General features: G+C 38.2%; 1 protein-coding gene across 1 annotated transcript in view; it reads left to right on the top strand.

The window, feature by feature from the left end:
• The window catches only part of TESK2 (testis associated actin remodelling kinase 2), an 82,493-nt gene that overhangs the window by 14,103 nt on the left and 52,402 nt on the right, over positions 1–15,988 (top strand). The window contains exon 3 of the mRNA XM_074906308.1: positions 13,837–13,958. Within this exon, the coding sequence (XP_074762409.1) occupies positions 13,837–13,958 (122 nt within the window). The remainder of the gene's footprint in view (positions 1–13,836; positions 13,959–15,988) is intronic.

A 15,988-nucleotide genomic window follows, 5' to 3' on the forward strand; every position in this document is an offset into this window, starting at 1 on the left:
ACGCTGCTTTGTCACGTACAACAGTATCTTGAGCTATCATTAGCCAGTCTTTAATCTTCGTTGTAGTGGGTTGTGGCATTAAGTCAGATGTCCTACAGAAGTCTGTGTGTTCATCTATGTATATTGCTGTTATAAAACATTTATAAAATCAGATTAATAGATCTTATCACCTAATTTTAAAATTAATATAAAGCTAGGAAAGAATGTTATTAGAACTATTACAGTATCCTTAGCTGAGCCAGACTTAAATATGTGATCTGTTCTTGGCAGCTATTTTCAGTATGTCCTTTAAACTTCCATTATAGAAGATTATAGAACCTCCTTTGGTGTATCCAGGCCATATTTTATTATTATTTTTTTTAAACTATTCTTTTATAGCTAGAACTTCCCAGTTTGAATTGTTTCTACAGCTGGTCCTGTCTATTTGCTTATTGACTCTACTAGCAACTCATTACTGACAGAGGGTTCAGTTTTCCTGTGGCATTTAGTGATATATCATGTCAACAGAGGCCTTCTTCCAAGAGTAAAATGTTTGTGAATGTGTGTAAGGAGGGAAGGAGATATTTGAGTAGTTTTGTAAATGAGCATGCAGAGAAGGGAATGCCAATTCAGATTAAAAGGAGGGGATGACTGCAAAAAGGACATGGAAAAGGTGCAGAAGAAAGGGCAAGAGAACTTGAATTCAAGGCAAGGGAGCAGCTGCTTGGTTTTCAGCCCATGCTCAGCAAAATCCCACTGGAGAAGGTGTTGGAAACTGGTGGCTCAGAGTTTGCAGACAGCACTTTCCAGAATTGGAATCTTTATTAACTTCTTTTTGACAGATAAGCAGGCACTGCGATATTTGAACTGTCAGTGTGTTTTAAGTCTAAATGTGAGTCTGTGCATTATTACCAGTCTTTGCAGGATGGCCAAGAATAGAACTGGTGTGGAGCGCCTTCCTGCAGGACAAGGCCCCAGCACACTCCTAGGACTCTACAAGCAAATTCTTTCTGTCTCCTCTGTGTGCACCTGTTTGTCATCTAAATGGGGTGTCAGTCTTCAGGACTGTCAAACCAATACTTTCCCTCCTGAATGCTTTTAAGAAGGAAGAGGTTAAATGCCAGCATAAATCAGGGACATTCTGGGCATTCCAGCTGGAGACAAACTTTTCGTAATCCTAATGTAACCTTTTTATGATTATTTCAAAACTCAGCATAAACACTGACAACAGGAAAAAGTTTGTTTCTTTGTTAATACCAAACAAAGAGATGAATTTGTCTCTTAGTACAACTCTGGCTTTTACTTTTGAACAGTTTCATTGCTTTGTCACCAGATTTTAGGCCAACATTACATTCTTCAAGGTGACATTAATATCTCCATAAAATCTCTTAATTGGGCAGAATGCTTCTGTGGTTTTTATGTAGAGAAACATAGGAAGACCAATTGTGTGTAGGTGTGTTTCTTCATGGTAGCTGCTGTATGTGAGGTTTAGTGTTGCTGGAACCATAGCTTGGTTAACAGAGTGTGTGTAAACTTGTATTGTGTCCCCAGACTTAGAATGCAGTAACAAGAGTTTTCTTGTCATTAGTAGCGTACTGGAGATAATTGCACTAATTTATCTTTTTTTCCTGGAAACTAATTCTTGCCTGGTAGGCATAATTGCTTTCTGCAAGTTTTGCTTACGTCAAGCTTTGGCATTTTTATTGCTGTTTAGGCCTTCCTACCACACTGTACATCTTTATGTGTTTTTCTTTGCTTTATAGATTTGTGGATTCAAAAGCATAGGGTTGGAAAAGACTTCATGTCGTCTCGCTCTTCATCCTTTTGTCCCAGGGCAAAAGCAGCTTTATCTGTCATTCTTCATGGACACCTCCTTAACCTGTTCTTTAAAGCCGATAGTAGAGACTGCTGCAATGAAAGATACCAACTCACAGGTATCTCTGGAGAATCTGTTTTATTGAGCAAGAGAGGAGTGGTTGCATCATAAGCTACTCTGGACTGAAAAACCTCCAGCAGTAGATTAGGCTACTCTGACTTCCTGTGGAGATGATGTGCATGATCAACCCCCTCATATGGTTGAGCTGGGAGGGCAGAAGCTCTTGGCAGAGGGATGGTAAAAATCTACTGAGGAAGTGAGAAAGCATCTGGAAGATTTGATTTTCATCACCTGTATATGGTTTCCTCATACCTGCTCTATTTAGAATGATTGTTGTTTAGCTTCAGGAACAAAATAGTAACACTGACGATTTAGAAATTTGAAGTACAACAAAAATATCTTTCTACATAACTCATAAGGAAGTATTTCTGGTATTCAAGTTAAAAATATTCTGAAGGCAGTGCTGAAGTAGAAGTCAGCTGATAATGTGAAATTTCACAGGAAACCTCAAATCTATCTCATGCTTTTTCTTTGTCCTTACTGCATAAGTTTCAAAGTTCTCTCATTTTCTAATGTGTTGTTTTGAACATTTTGTGTAAAGTTTGCACTAGGAAGAAATCCTCTTTGATTGTCTCTGGAATTAGCAGCTGATCAGGTGCCTGAACAGATGTAGGTGTTCCTCAATAACTTTGTAAAACATTGGAGGTGAGATCACACAGTATCCTTGATATTTCTGGGACTATTTGATAGACTTTAAAAGTTATTATATTTTAGTTACCCTATTAAGTATTTGTAGGAAACTGTCTAGTTGTATGTATTAAATACTTCTTTAACCTTGGATATTTAGCTTTTCTAAAGCTGGAGAATTGTAATACTTGAAGTCAACACATGGGGAAAAACAAACAATAAAAATTGCTTTAATAACTAGAGCAGTGATTCAGTAAATTACTTCAGTCTTAACATGTTTGGTGTATAGAAATGATGTCATTACAGTGTGTAAGCAGTCTTACAATGAGAAAACACTTGTTTGAAGGGAGTCTTCAGTGCAGTGAAAAAAGGCATAAGGCCCAAGGGCTAGAAGCTGTAATAAGAATTGTGCTTATTATTAAAAATTAAATAGCTGTGGGAACAGTGTCACCAACCAGAAATTGTCTTTTCTCCTGTTGGTTCACTGGTGATATTTGTCACCATCCTTTTTTTTTTTTTTTTTTTCTAAAAAAAAAAAATGTTCTTAAGCTTGGCAAGATGTTGAGAAACTTAGAGCGACCAACAGTTTAAGGTCACCAGGTTTGGAAACTAATGTTCTAGACAATTAGATTTTATTTTTTTTTACTGAAGTGTTTGGGTTTTTTCTCCTTGAGATTGGTGTTGCTGCATTAGGCAAAATCAGATACTTCAGGCTCTGCTTATGACATAAAGTGACAAAGAAATCCTTGTATATTGGAAAATGAGTAGGGAATGAGTGGATTATTCTTCACATTGGTTATGCAGATCTAATATTTGGCCATGTAGGCATGGGGAATATACCTTGTGACTGAGAAGTGACACCCATTTGGTTAGTGTGTGTCTTCCCTCACCCAGGTGTGGTGCATTGTTCCTCTTCTAAATTTCTTCTTTCATTCTGTTGCAGTGGGATAGAGCCATTGCTGTTGTCACTGCCCTTCCTGTGTGATGTGATGCTTGTTAGACAGACAGCAAATCTTGTCCACACATGCCTCTTTGTCTGACTTCTTATTTCAGTGGAATTCAATTTTAAGCTGACAATCTTTACGTTTTGACTAGTGGAGGAAACTCTTATATCTTGCTCAAGATGACAGAATCAAGATATTTGAGGCTTAAGGTCTCTTTCTACTCTGATACGTGTAGGGAGTAGTGGTGCTTTCTTAGTGAAAGTAGTGGTGCTTTCTTAGTGAAAGTAGTGGTGCTTTCTTAGTGAAAGTAGTCTTGTAAGTTTGATTCATCTCACACTGATGTGTGAAGTATCGGCCTTTTGGAACCCTTCTACTGACTGCTAAGATGATTTGTATGGTAACAACTAAACCAGACAGTTGCCTTCCTCTTGCTAATGATTTTTTGGTTATTGAGGTGCCAGGTCGCTGTCACCCTAGTCCTTGTCACTTAGTTAGCCAATGCTTTTATAGGGCATAGGCTGTGGGAGACATAGTAATAAACAGGCCTTACTCCAACAGATCATTAATATAGAAATTAAAAACCTCATCCACATTATTAATCTTTACAGATTGCATAATGGGAGCAAAATACTCATTTCATCCCCACTTGTGTGAATATCATTAAAAATCAGAATTACCTTTGACTTGAGTGCAGGACACTCTTACATTTAGCAGAATTGTGAATGCTTTTAAATACAAAGTAGAATAGAGGGCTAGTTCACATTTGTTATCTGAAATAAGTCCTGATTTTTATTTGTTTTCTCTGTAGAAGTCTTAAGATACGCATGTTATAATCACCTTATAACATCAGCTGAAGAAACACTGGGAGTGACTCAAAAGCTGTCATCTGGTAGCAGATCTAATGAAAGCCTTGCCTTTTGTAGGGGTGTTGAAAAATTTTAAGAAAACTTTCAAAATCATATTTTTGTAGTACTTTTTTCTACAGTCCTACTTGGCATCACTACAAGTAAAGTCTAAAACTATATTGAATGGTGTAAATTTAAAAATGGAGGAAAGAGTTTTGCTTACATTACATTTCATTTTCTCTGGTTTGGTCAGCCAGCTTCTCTGTTGAAGGAAAAAAAATCTTTGGAAAATATGACAGAACTGTAATTATACCCTGAAAGTGAATGGTTTGTTTCTTTAGTAAAAAGCCAGAACAAAAATCTCAGTAACAAACTTGATGATAAAAGAATACTTTGTCAAAAAAATTACTGTAAATTAACATACTTATCACCTGTTTGGAAACACGGCCTCTTGTTGAGCAGCTGATACGTTGAATGTCCAAGGTAAGTCTTTGTTGTCCTCACAACTAGAGAGAATGCTAACAAATTCTGTCAACAGTAAGAAATGCACTCTGATACTGTAACAAGTGGGACCTTGCAATTAGAGATAACCCCCTGGTTGGATTTTGTGTTTAGTACAGTGACTTCTGTAGTTCAGAGTGCTTTGGGCCTTTGATTTTCTTCAGGAAGAAAAGTTGTGCCAATCTGAGTATCATTGTGTAGTTTCCCAGGGGCAAGGCAGGTGGCAAGACTCCCTTGGCACAGAAATGTTTGTGTGCTTTTTGTCTTGTTTTCCATAATAATTTCTGAAGCACAGTTAAATGATCTGTTTAGTTTTCTGTTCTGGATGGAGATGTGCTGGGTTGGCAGCCCTGGGATTTTCTACATTTTGCCAGCTGGCAAACATGCACATTTGTGTAAGCTCATTCATAGCTGATACTGAGAGACAGGTGCTGATTTACTGTTCTTCAAATAACTGTGCTGGCACATGTCCAGTATTAACATGACTGCGCCTAGAGAACAAGAGTGCATCGCTTAAGATCATTGTGACACACCTCTCTGAACACTTATTTACCAGTATTGGACGGGGGGTAAAGTTAAATATATTTTAGTGATGGATTTCACTGCCTTTGTCTGGAGAATGTGTGTGTGAGATGGTAATACACATGCATGTGTTACTAATATGAAATACAAAAATGAGGAGTGCAAATTATTATTGGTAGCAGTAACAGAAAAGAGAGGATGTTTACAGTCTCGGATCCATAGGGAATGCTTCCTCATAGCCTCTGAATAGCCATTGGTCATGATTAGAGAAAGGAACTCCGAAACCTGTGTGATACGGCTTCTGTGCTCCTCTGGCTGTTGAGAATTCTGTATGTGAGTTATCCAGAACACCCTGTTCCCAGTAGCTGCTGAGGCCCAGTAGCTGCTGAGGCCGTATCCAAATCACAGGGACTCCCTTCTGTCCGTGTGAGCCTCCTGTGCCTGGAGCTGCCGCGGCTGCTGCCCTGATCTCGCTGTGCTTGTCGCAGCCTGCGAGCGCATCAGGGCGGCTGCGTGGCCCTTCGCGTGGGGCAGCAGCAGCCGGCACTGCTCGGCATGGGTTGGGCCTTGTGTTTGATGGTCTTGTTGGATTAGGGGTTGAGGAGAGGACAGAGCTATGAAATATCCGCTGGAGTAATCGATACTGAGACAGCGTTGCTTTGTTAACTAATCCGTAGCTGACAATATGTCTAACGCTGAGGCACTAATGACTGTTTCTAACTTTCACATCAGCTGCCTGCAACTAAGTCCTGCAAATCCAATTCCTGTGCTTCCTATCCTTTACTCTCAATGACGGGACATGTAAGAAATTGCACAGTATATTTAATTGGCTACTTTTTTGTGAGAATGTAATTCTCAAGAGCAGCAGTTCCATGGAGGCTTAAATAAGAAACTACTTAGATCTTTTGGTTTTAGCTATAGCCTAAAAGTTATTAAATGTAGTAATTTATAAAAACTTAAGTATCCTTAAGTAAGCAAAATGTAGCTACTTCGTACTCCCTGCTCTCTTCTTATTTGTGGTTGTGGTCAAGTCCTAGTGCTTTAACTGTGATTATAGTTGCAGTAGCTGTATGCCAGCGGGTTCTGTTCTGAAATGTAAGACTGACTTCCTTACTCATGCACAGTAACATTTATTTGGAAGATTTATGAAGGAAATTATTTCTGCCCAAAATAAAACTTTCTCTCAAGGTTCCCATACAGATTTTTTGAAAAGAAACCCAACAAATGTGTTTGAATAGCAATGATGACGTCATTGGTACTGGGGGGACGACTGTGTGCTCAGTACCAAGCTGTCAGTGTACTGTAAAAGACTGAAGGTGCAATTATATTTCAGGAAATCTCAGCCTGAAGTGCTTTTTGCTTCAAAAGCGTCTGCAGATTATGTAAATACCATCATCTTTCATACAGGATAAACCCATAGTAACACAGGAAATATTTAACCATAAGTATTAAAAATAGGAAAATAAGGACACAGATACAGTGTCTGATTATGTATTATCTTTGGATGTTACAGCGGTCATTCGTAGATGTCAAACTTGCAGTTTCCCTGGCAGGCAGATAGCAATATCACCTCCATTTTATAGATACAGTTTAAGAGGGAGTGAAAGTAAGTGAAGTAGCATGCCCAGGGCTGTTAAATGAGCTGATGACAGCTTATGATGATAGCTAACATTAAAAATGAAGAATAAGCTTCCAGTTCTGTACTTCAATATTTCTTTTTCTTTCCTAACTATGACATTAGACTCATCTTTAAAGTACATAGTTGAGCTCTATACTGAGATTGTGGTATAACAGTGCTCTTCTGCATTTTCTTCATCTTCATGGGTTCATGTTCCTTCTTAATTGCAAAGGGAAATTTATATAGTTACATTCTGCTGAACTGGCTACGAAATCAGTCAGCTTCCCCACCTGGGATGTGTCTGTTTATATCTCATCTCAAACTGTGGAACAAATAGTCCTCTGATTAATTTGTGCTTTCTCTCAAAATAAGACTGTAGTCTCTTTTGCCTTTACGATTTGCTCGAGATCAAGTTAACAGCAGAGATACACACACAGATTCCTATCAATAAATGGTTTGTTTAAAATAAATGAATGTTGTATTTTGGGCCATGGTTCTAGATTACAGTGGGCAATGAAGAAAAACAAAATACAAAAGAAAAATTGAGGGGTTTTTGGCACACATAAATGGATTTACAAAGTATGAACGGTACTGCTGTCTCACTAATTATAAATTCACTTTAGTTCGGCAAAAAAAATAGAACTCATTTGACTGTAGATGTGGAATATGCTGTAGTAATTGAACTTGTTGCTTTGCTGAATTGGTGATGCTAGAAGTTAGTAAAGTTACCGAAGTAGGATCTTTGACCAATACCAAGTGTTTGTACTAAAGGGAAAATGTTAAAGGCTCCACCTTTTTCTGTGAATTTCTCACAACTGGTTTTAGTAATAGAATTTAGTGGAGTCACATTTACTTTCACGCTTTTAAAATGTTTTGGTTTTTGTTTTGTGCCTAGTTTCTGTACATCTTCTGAACCTGTGCTAAAGCTCTTCTAACACATGCTGACTAGTTTTGTTTGGCAAAGTTTTGTTACACTTGGCAGGCTTCTCTCTTGCTGCTAGAGGTTAGAGTATAGTGACATTATATACGACTACTCTGAAAACAACCACAACCCAATCTGACTGCCTAGCATCAACATAACAGCTTATTATTATCTGGACTGATGTATTTCTTTAAGCTTCTATTTGTCACTGCAAATTTTCCTAGTGACATGAGATTTTTGACTTGGTATAGGCATCACTACTATAAACATGCGTATCTGACTGTGAATACATTTTAATGTTTAGAAAAACATTTGAGAATCCAGTTTTACAAACAGCATGATCTGAGCTGAAGAACAGGTTTGTCTTCTTAATTAAAGGGACCTTTCTTCAATCAAACGTAGAGTTTAGGCATTTTTTAAATACATTAATCCTTGAGGCACAAATATATGTCCATATGAGTGTGGTGACTCTGAGACTTGAATACAATGCAGCTGACCCTAACTTTTTTTAAAGGTTCCTTCTGCTGTCACAGCAAGGAAGTAGGCTGTTTTTGGAGAGGTCTTGTATCAGAGCCAGATGCTGGTCTGCTTCAGAACTGTTGCTCTGTCGTTTTGTAGGGAGTCCTATGGTGCAGTCTTTACTCTTCAATAATAATTATTTTTATCATCTCATGTATCTCACTAGCTTTATTGTGGAGTCAGTAAGCAGAGTTATACTATATAGGATAGTTAGTGCAAATGGCCTAGAACGGTGACTAACGTCTTCATCTCTTGTCATCACAAGAGAAAATACTCACAAATCAGTTGAAGACACAGACTGTTACAAAGAGTGATAGAAGATGGCATAGATAAGTGAAAAGCTATTTAACCTTTGCTGTATATGTCACCAACTTGAAGGCTGCAGACTGAACGTGGAGGCAACATTTGAACTGGTGAGTGTAAGGTTGGTGAGCCAGTATAAGTAAAAATATATGCAACGTTTTTGCGGCTAATATAGTGAGCTCAGGAACAGGCAGCAAACTCAGGGGAGGTCACATATTTAGACTAGAGAGGGCTGCTTTTAAAATGGTACTTTGGACACATGTCAGGAAAGCTGAAGGTGAAATGGCCAGATGAAGACTGAGGTGTGTAAAAGAATAAAGAAAGAATTGCTGGAGGTGCTAGAGGTAGAGGGACAACATCATTTTATGTAGTAGGCTGTATAAGTAAAGATCTGTAAATGTAATTAAGCAGTGAGGCTGGATACCTGCAGAGGGGAAGGTAAGGAAAAGCTGGAAAGCAATTAAATGCAGTTTTGGAAGAGAATAGTGACAAAATACTTCTAGCTGTCATATATGATGATGATTTGGAATATAATGAAAATGCAGTGAAAAACTAGGGCCAAAGATGAGAGCTGTATTGGCAGACTTATAACATCAGTATTAGGAAATGCTCTTCAGATGCTTATTCCAAGGCCACTTGGAAAGGTACGGTTACTACAGTTCAAAAAAGGTCTTGTGAGAGATGATAATCAAGCTAGATTTCAGCTATTGCTTAAATGTTCCTCCCCTTCAGTCTAGGCAAAAGTGAAAGTCATAAAAATGTTTGGATTTTCAGAAAGCCCTGACATATCTATGTGACTTAATAATTATCTAAATTATATTTAGGGTGTTTTTAATAATAAAGAACTTTGTAGCTAAACAGCAAGATGAAAATTAAAACCATTAGTTTTTGCAGGATATTTCTCGTGTGAACTCAGTACAGCATTTGTATGGTGATTAGTTCTTTTGAATGTGAGCCCTGCCTGATCACTATTATGATATTTCCTTCAAATATTACTAGATATTTCCGTATCTGGATCCACGGCTTTCTCTGCTTCTCACTTTCTTCTAAAGTTCTAGGATCAGAACACGGTTTGGAGACATGGTGAGAGGCAGGCCATGCAGCTAGCCATATCCAGGTCAAAGTACTTACAAAGTACTTTGATCCTAGAAGAATCAGAGTGCAAAGGGACAGTTTAACTGCCTGACAGCAATAAAACAGGGAGGCAATATCTAGTTACTGTGACCTCGGAGATGGAGACACATAGGTAAGCAGAATGAGAAGTCAGAAGCATGTGCAAAGCAGCATGGGAAAGCAGCTGTAGGATTGTCAGAATATTTCTAAGCAGAGACATGATCATCCAGACATCGCTGAAAGGTTACTTGCTCTGATATGCAAGGAACCCTAATTAATAATAATGTCAACAGCTTTGAAAGCTTTGCAGCAATCTGCAAGTTGCATCAGTGTAAGGTTTGAATTGCATGAGTGAATCCCTGTTTGTGTTGAGTATACAGGCATATGCCTGAGGCAAACTGCCTTGTAAACAAATATTAAATTGGATCAGCAACATTTCCAAAATATTCACTAGTTTTCCTTGGGATCGGTCAGGTGATTGAAACGTCATTTCCATGCTTTCATTGCACATAGGGGGCCTGAAAGGAGATGAAAGATTAAACAGTTTGGCAGGGTTTTGGCAAGGGATGCCAAAATAGACCCAAATTTTGTCTAGAGTATGACTGACAGGTAAATAGGCACAGAGGGTAGTGTAACTGATAGCCCCTATGTAGATGATCTGGAGTTTGACCGAGACCTTAAAGATAGGACCTGTCTGTTCCCTACTGGCAGTCCATTCTTGTCTCGGAAATACTGTTTGCCAGCAGTGCTTCAGAAGAGAGAGCACAATTAACCTTATGTATATTCAGAGTGATTAGCATTGTGTTCCATAATATATAAACTGGTATTTGAGTTTATGCATAATATTGGGTATTGTCCTCTTAAGCAGATGTCCCCCCCTTCCTGTTTTCCCACCTCTCCTGTGGTTTGATTAGGTAATTTGCAGTTCTGTTAGATTTGGCAGGAATACATCAACATCAGAACAGTATATGAAAGTTCAAATGAAATTACTGCTGTTACCTTACAGTGTCCCTTTAAGTGAAACAAAGTGTAGCACAGTGTTGAGTGCTGTTTAGAAAGCACTTATATGGACAGAATATGCTATATATGCTAGAAATCTGAGCTGTTTCAAAGCATGGGGAAAATGATGTTCTAAACCAAACACCCCCCCCCACCCCCCCCCACCCCCCCCCCCCGAACCTTGTTCAGTCTATCAAGACTGAAAAGACTGCAGAAAATCCTTCTGAGATGGAGGATGAAAAATTTTGTCCTTGCAAAAGTGGCTCAATTTTCTCTGGATGTGGAGTTAGTACTGTGGACAATCAGACCTTTGAGAAGCAGTTGCTAACAACTTCCCCTTGTGTTCACCTGAAAATCCAGGAAGCATGCAGGACACAGTCTCCCCAAAAGTTATCCACCCTCTTTTCCGAGGTTTCCCTAGCTCAAGAAGAGTGGTCAAACAAGGAAAAGGCAAATAACAAGGAAGAAAGTCCTATGATAGATTCTACTTTTACCTCAGAGTTGAGGGAAAAGGACTTAAACTTCGGCACAGAAGTGAGTGAATTATAGAAATGGGCAGGAAATTAAGAGGTGGCTAGCAGAGTTAATGAGAAGGCAAATAATGTTTAAGACCACACTCCATCCAAGTTCCTGCTCACCTTGTACCTCTATTCATTCCATGTTGGCAGACTGTGAAGCTTCTAGGTTAGTGGAAAGCTGATTTCTGAGGAGGCTCTGTTGAAAGCATCTCTCTGACTGTAGGAGTTAAGTTCCTTCAAATTTTTTCCCATTCCCTGCAAACCCAAAATTACTCCACCACAACACCCAAGGCTCCTAACCCTTCTCCCAGAGGAAGTGTGCTGATTTAGCTGCTGTGTATAGATTCAAAATTCTTAAATTGTCCTTTTTTCTTAATTTAAACTTGCATTGTTGCAACAAATCTTCCTTTCTTGTCTATGAAAGCATTTAAAAAATTTTTTGTTCCTCAGCCAAAGCATCACTGCTAATAAAACTAATATATAACTAAAGTGTATGTTTTAAAAGTCTGTATATAGACATTGATCTGTCCAGTTTAGCTTGCTCATTCAAATTGGCTGTGTATGCAAATGCTACGTAAAATTAAAAATTAATGAAAGTGCACAATAGACACAAGAAACCTGACAAGTAACAATAAACCTCATCAACTTAACATGTAATCATCCCGCTTAAAACCAATAAGCATGCCAAACAGGCAAGACAGGTTGTATGCATGAGGACTCTAGATTATCATGTTATAATGCACAAAAGCTGTAGTTTGACCAGTTTTATTTTAAAGCCGGTATTTCCACTGAAAGGAGGAGTCCCATGCTTATGAACTTGCTGTTGGTTTCTGCTCTCAGTGCTGGTTTCTATATCCTTCTCCACCTTCTTTCTGTGATCCTTCTTGCGCTGGAATTACTGGGTGACTGTGGGTGAGGCATCTGATGAGCTTGTGTGCATGGGCAGGGTAGGAAGCAGGAGAAAAAGCATCTGTGGTCTATTTTTCTATTCATTCTGTCCCTCGATGTTTATCACACTTAACTGCGATTTTTCCGGTGCTATCCTATACTTCAAACTAGGACGGGATTAGGCAACTCAAAAGCATTAAGCCAGGCACACATCTGAAACAGGACACTGTTTCCTCCTAGTACATCCCTGTGCTGCATTCATGGTGCTCTGTGTCTAGGTGAGAGTGTTTAGCTGAAGTACTTGCCCTGTTCTTGAAGATAATGGCATGCAAATACAGCTTGAAAATGGGTATCACTTTCTACCTTGGACCTACCACTGAGCCTCGCCTCCAAAAAGCACACTCAGATTTCTCCTTTCATCTGCTTGTCATGAGTTCAGCTGTTCTTTCTGTAACTTACACATCACAGCTAAAGAAGCCTTTTACTGGAAAAGATGAACAGTCTTCTAGAATAAAAGGAAGCAGGCTACCATTGTTTAAAATACAGGTAGTATCTACATCACAATGTGGATTTCTATTTTAAACTAGAAGACTGATGAAAGTCTTAAATTCTTGCATCACAGACTTTTCTAAACTTTTTCTGATCTCTATAAACATGAATAAATTTTCCATGGTGGTAATTCAGTGCTTTGAGAAGTACACATTTTCTTTCTGAGGTGCAGGTACCGATGTAGGAAGAAAATGGGACACAATTCCCAAGAATACTACCGATACGCATGTGGGAAAGCTCAACTGCGAGGAAATGTTAAGGCCTTTCAAGACTTGAGTTATTGTGGCAACTGTCTGATAGTAGCACACATCTATGTAACATTGGTCTGTTTGCTGATGACAGATAGGCTAGTTTGAGAGTATCAACTTAGAAATAGCCACAGTCATGCATTTCTGACTGGGGAAGGTACCTGAACTGTGAGCTGGTTCTGTGCAGTTCCTAGAGAAATCTTCTTTTTCATGCTGACCCTTTGCAGACACGACTAACATCCTAGACTAGGTGGTATCGTGTCCAGGAATGTCTCTGGTTTGCAGCAGGCATTGGTATGAATGCTTTCTGTCCACTGAATGTATAAGCTGGTTTGTGGTCTTAATTCAGAAATAAACATTGAATACCTCTGAAATCTGCCCTGTAGTTGTAACCAACAGGTCCTTTCATAACATGTTCTATGGAGCAATGACACCAATCACTGCAGTGGGAAAAGAGGAGGGATATGGGTGGAACAAAGATGAATTTCATAGGTCTTGCAGTAGGAAACCTTCCCTGAGGTTTTCCCTGTGAAAGACACAAATAAGTGTCTTTCTTCACTTGTACGAAGAAGCTGATTTTTTTTTTTCAACTTCTCAAGCTTTCTGTCATCACAAGAGAAGAGCAAAATACCTTTTCACATTTGGATAGTATGCCTATAGAAAGTCATCTGTGTGATAAAGACTACAGAAATCAGAGTATAGATCCAGTGGTTTGTCATAAAGGATCTCTAAGTTGTACTACAACATTACTGTTCTTTCAGTCTCGCATTTCATATCCTTACCATTTGTTGCTTGTATCCTATAGGTAAGGCACAGAACTTCAGACCAGGTAATGGCTTTGAAGATGAACACACTGAACAGCAACAGAGCAAACATGCTGAAAGAGGTTCAACTCATGAATAGACTCTCACATCCAAACATCTTAAGGTATAGTGGCTTTTTTCTGAATCTTAGAGATAGGTTGTCTTTCGTAGAGCTTTCTGATTTCCAGCATTTATCATAGCTTTATCTGTTGTAAATGTGTTGGGGTCAGTTTTTACTTTAATGGAAGAAGGGGAGGAGGAAGAAAAGACTGGAGCAAACTGAAAATCCACATGATTTTGTGACTGGCATTTACTAGTAACAGGTAACTTATTTCAGGGAAAAACAAGTTTTCACAGAAGTTTCTGATGAGTCAGTAAAATTATATGAAGAGCAAAATTTGGCTTCTCCATGAATTTAAATTACTGCAAATTTAACACCATTCAAATAACCTATGGTTACTAATCTTGCATATTGACAATGCAAAGTCCCATTTTAGCATTTTCTTATTGTAGTATTACAAGGTGGGATAAGAGGAACTGAAGAAAAGAAGCTAGAGTTGAACTAATGTGATTTATCTGCTCTTTAAGGGGAAAAGGTAGTTCTTGTTTTGCAATAGATTATTGGATAAAAATACACAATGAAACATTTTGGATCTTGTTATTCCTTGAATCTTTTCAGTCTTGGATACGCTTTTATTATGATGATGTAACAAGCAATTAACATAATTAGCTGAAGCCATAACATTAAGAAGTTTAAAGGTGTGATGACAGTTCACCAAATAACTGTTTTTCCTAAACTGCTGTTGCACAGCTGGGATCCATTTTGATAGTCTCAGGCAGTATAGCTCTTTCTGAAAAGTTCTGGAGACACAGTGAACTTTAAGTTACTTAATTTCCTCTTCTTCACCAGACTGTTAAATAGTACAGACATAGTACTGATTCCTGAACTCCTTTATAACAACTTTTCTGATCCTTGAAATCCTGGCTCAGGCTTCATCATCTGATGTGTAACACTATTACCTTGTTCACTTCCTTCAGTATTTATGAAGACACATCAGTAGTATTTGGAGCATTCCATTAATTCATGCCTATTTTGTATTACTCTTTTTCCCTTTTTTTATGAACTTAGAGAATTTTTACTTATAGTAAACTTATTGGGTTTATCACAATATATTTATTCAAGTGTTGTAGTAATCTTCCCTAATTAGAATTCTTGGTCCCTTCTCTGCTCCATGGTGAGGTGAGTTCCCAGCAACTCCTCTGGCTCTTCTGTTTGATGGTCATTAGGGTTGGGGTTTTGTTTTGTTGTTTTTTGTTTTTTTTTTTTTAAATGATATCAGATATCTGGTTTTTTAGGTTTCAGGATCATTGTTTCTTATATCCATCCACCACTTCCTTTCGTTCAGAACCCTTAGATAAGCAGCATATGATTCTGGGGTGTGATACAGCTGCTTTTTTAGTAAGGTTTGTGGAAAGAATAATTGCATAGGATTGACATTGTCAGAATCATTAAGTCAGTACACTTCATCAGTTTATCAGCTTTGTGTAGTTTGTAAATCTTATTTTAAAAAACATCTAGCTTTACAATTCTGTTCAAAATAAAATATTTAATTTGTGCTGGGGTGAGGGAAAGCTAGGAAGGGGATAGTTTGACAGGCAAAAAGCATTCAGTTGCAGCTTAATGTAACACTGCCCCCCCCTTGAATGGAGTTACACAGGTGTTGCTGAGAACAAAAGTTATTGTGCTCAGTTCTGAGTAATTGCTGAAATTTAAATATCTCACAATGTCTCAGAGATCATATTGATGATATACCGGTCCCCTCTGGCCTTAGACTCTATGAATAATTTGAAGTCAGTGGTGTTGCACAGATGGTCCTGAAGGAAGAACAATAATGTATTGATTTATGCATGAAGCAGAAAAGAAATTCCATTTGGTCTCCCAGTTATTATACAGGACTGATAGAGAAATCCTTTTTCTGTGTGCTCAGCTAAGCAGTTATGACTGAATACCTAAGAAATAAATGACTGAAAAAGAAATGGTTTATCTTTGTGGAATTTGTTTTAAAGAAGAAACTACATTTGCTTTATGAATTGCTTCATTTGAGGCTTCTTCAGAGTTGGTTCTCTGGTAAAAAATACTGCCTTTTTCTTATG

This window comes from Athene noctua, chromosome 5, assembly GCF_965140245.1.
Source record: "Athene noctua chromosome 5, bAthNoc1.hap1.1, whole genome shotgun sequence".
NCBI lineage: Eukaryota > Metazoa > Chordata > Aves > Strigiformes > Strigidae > Athene > Athene noctua.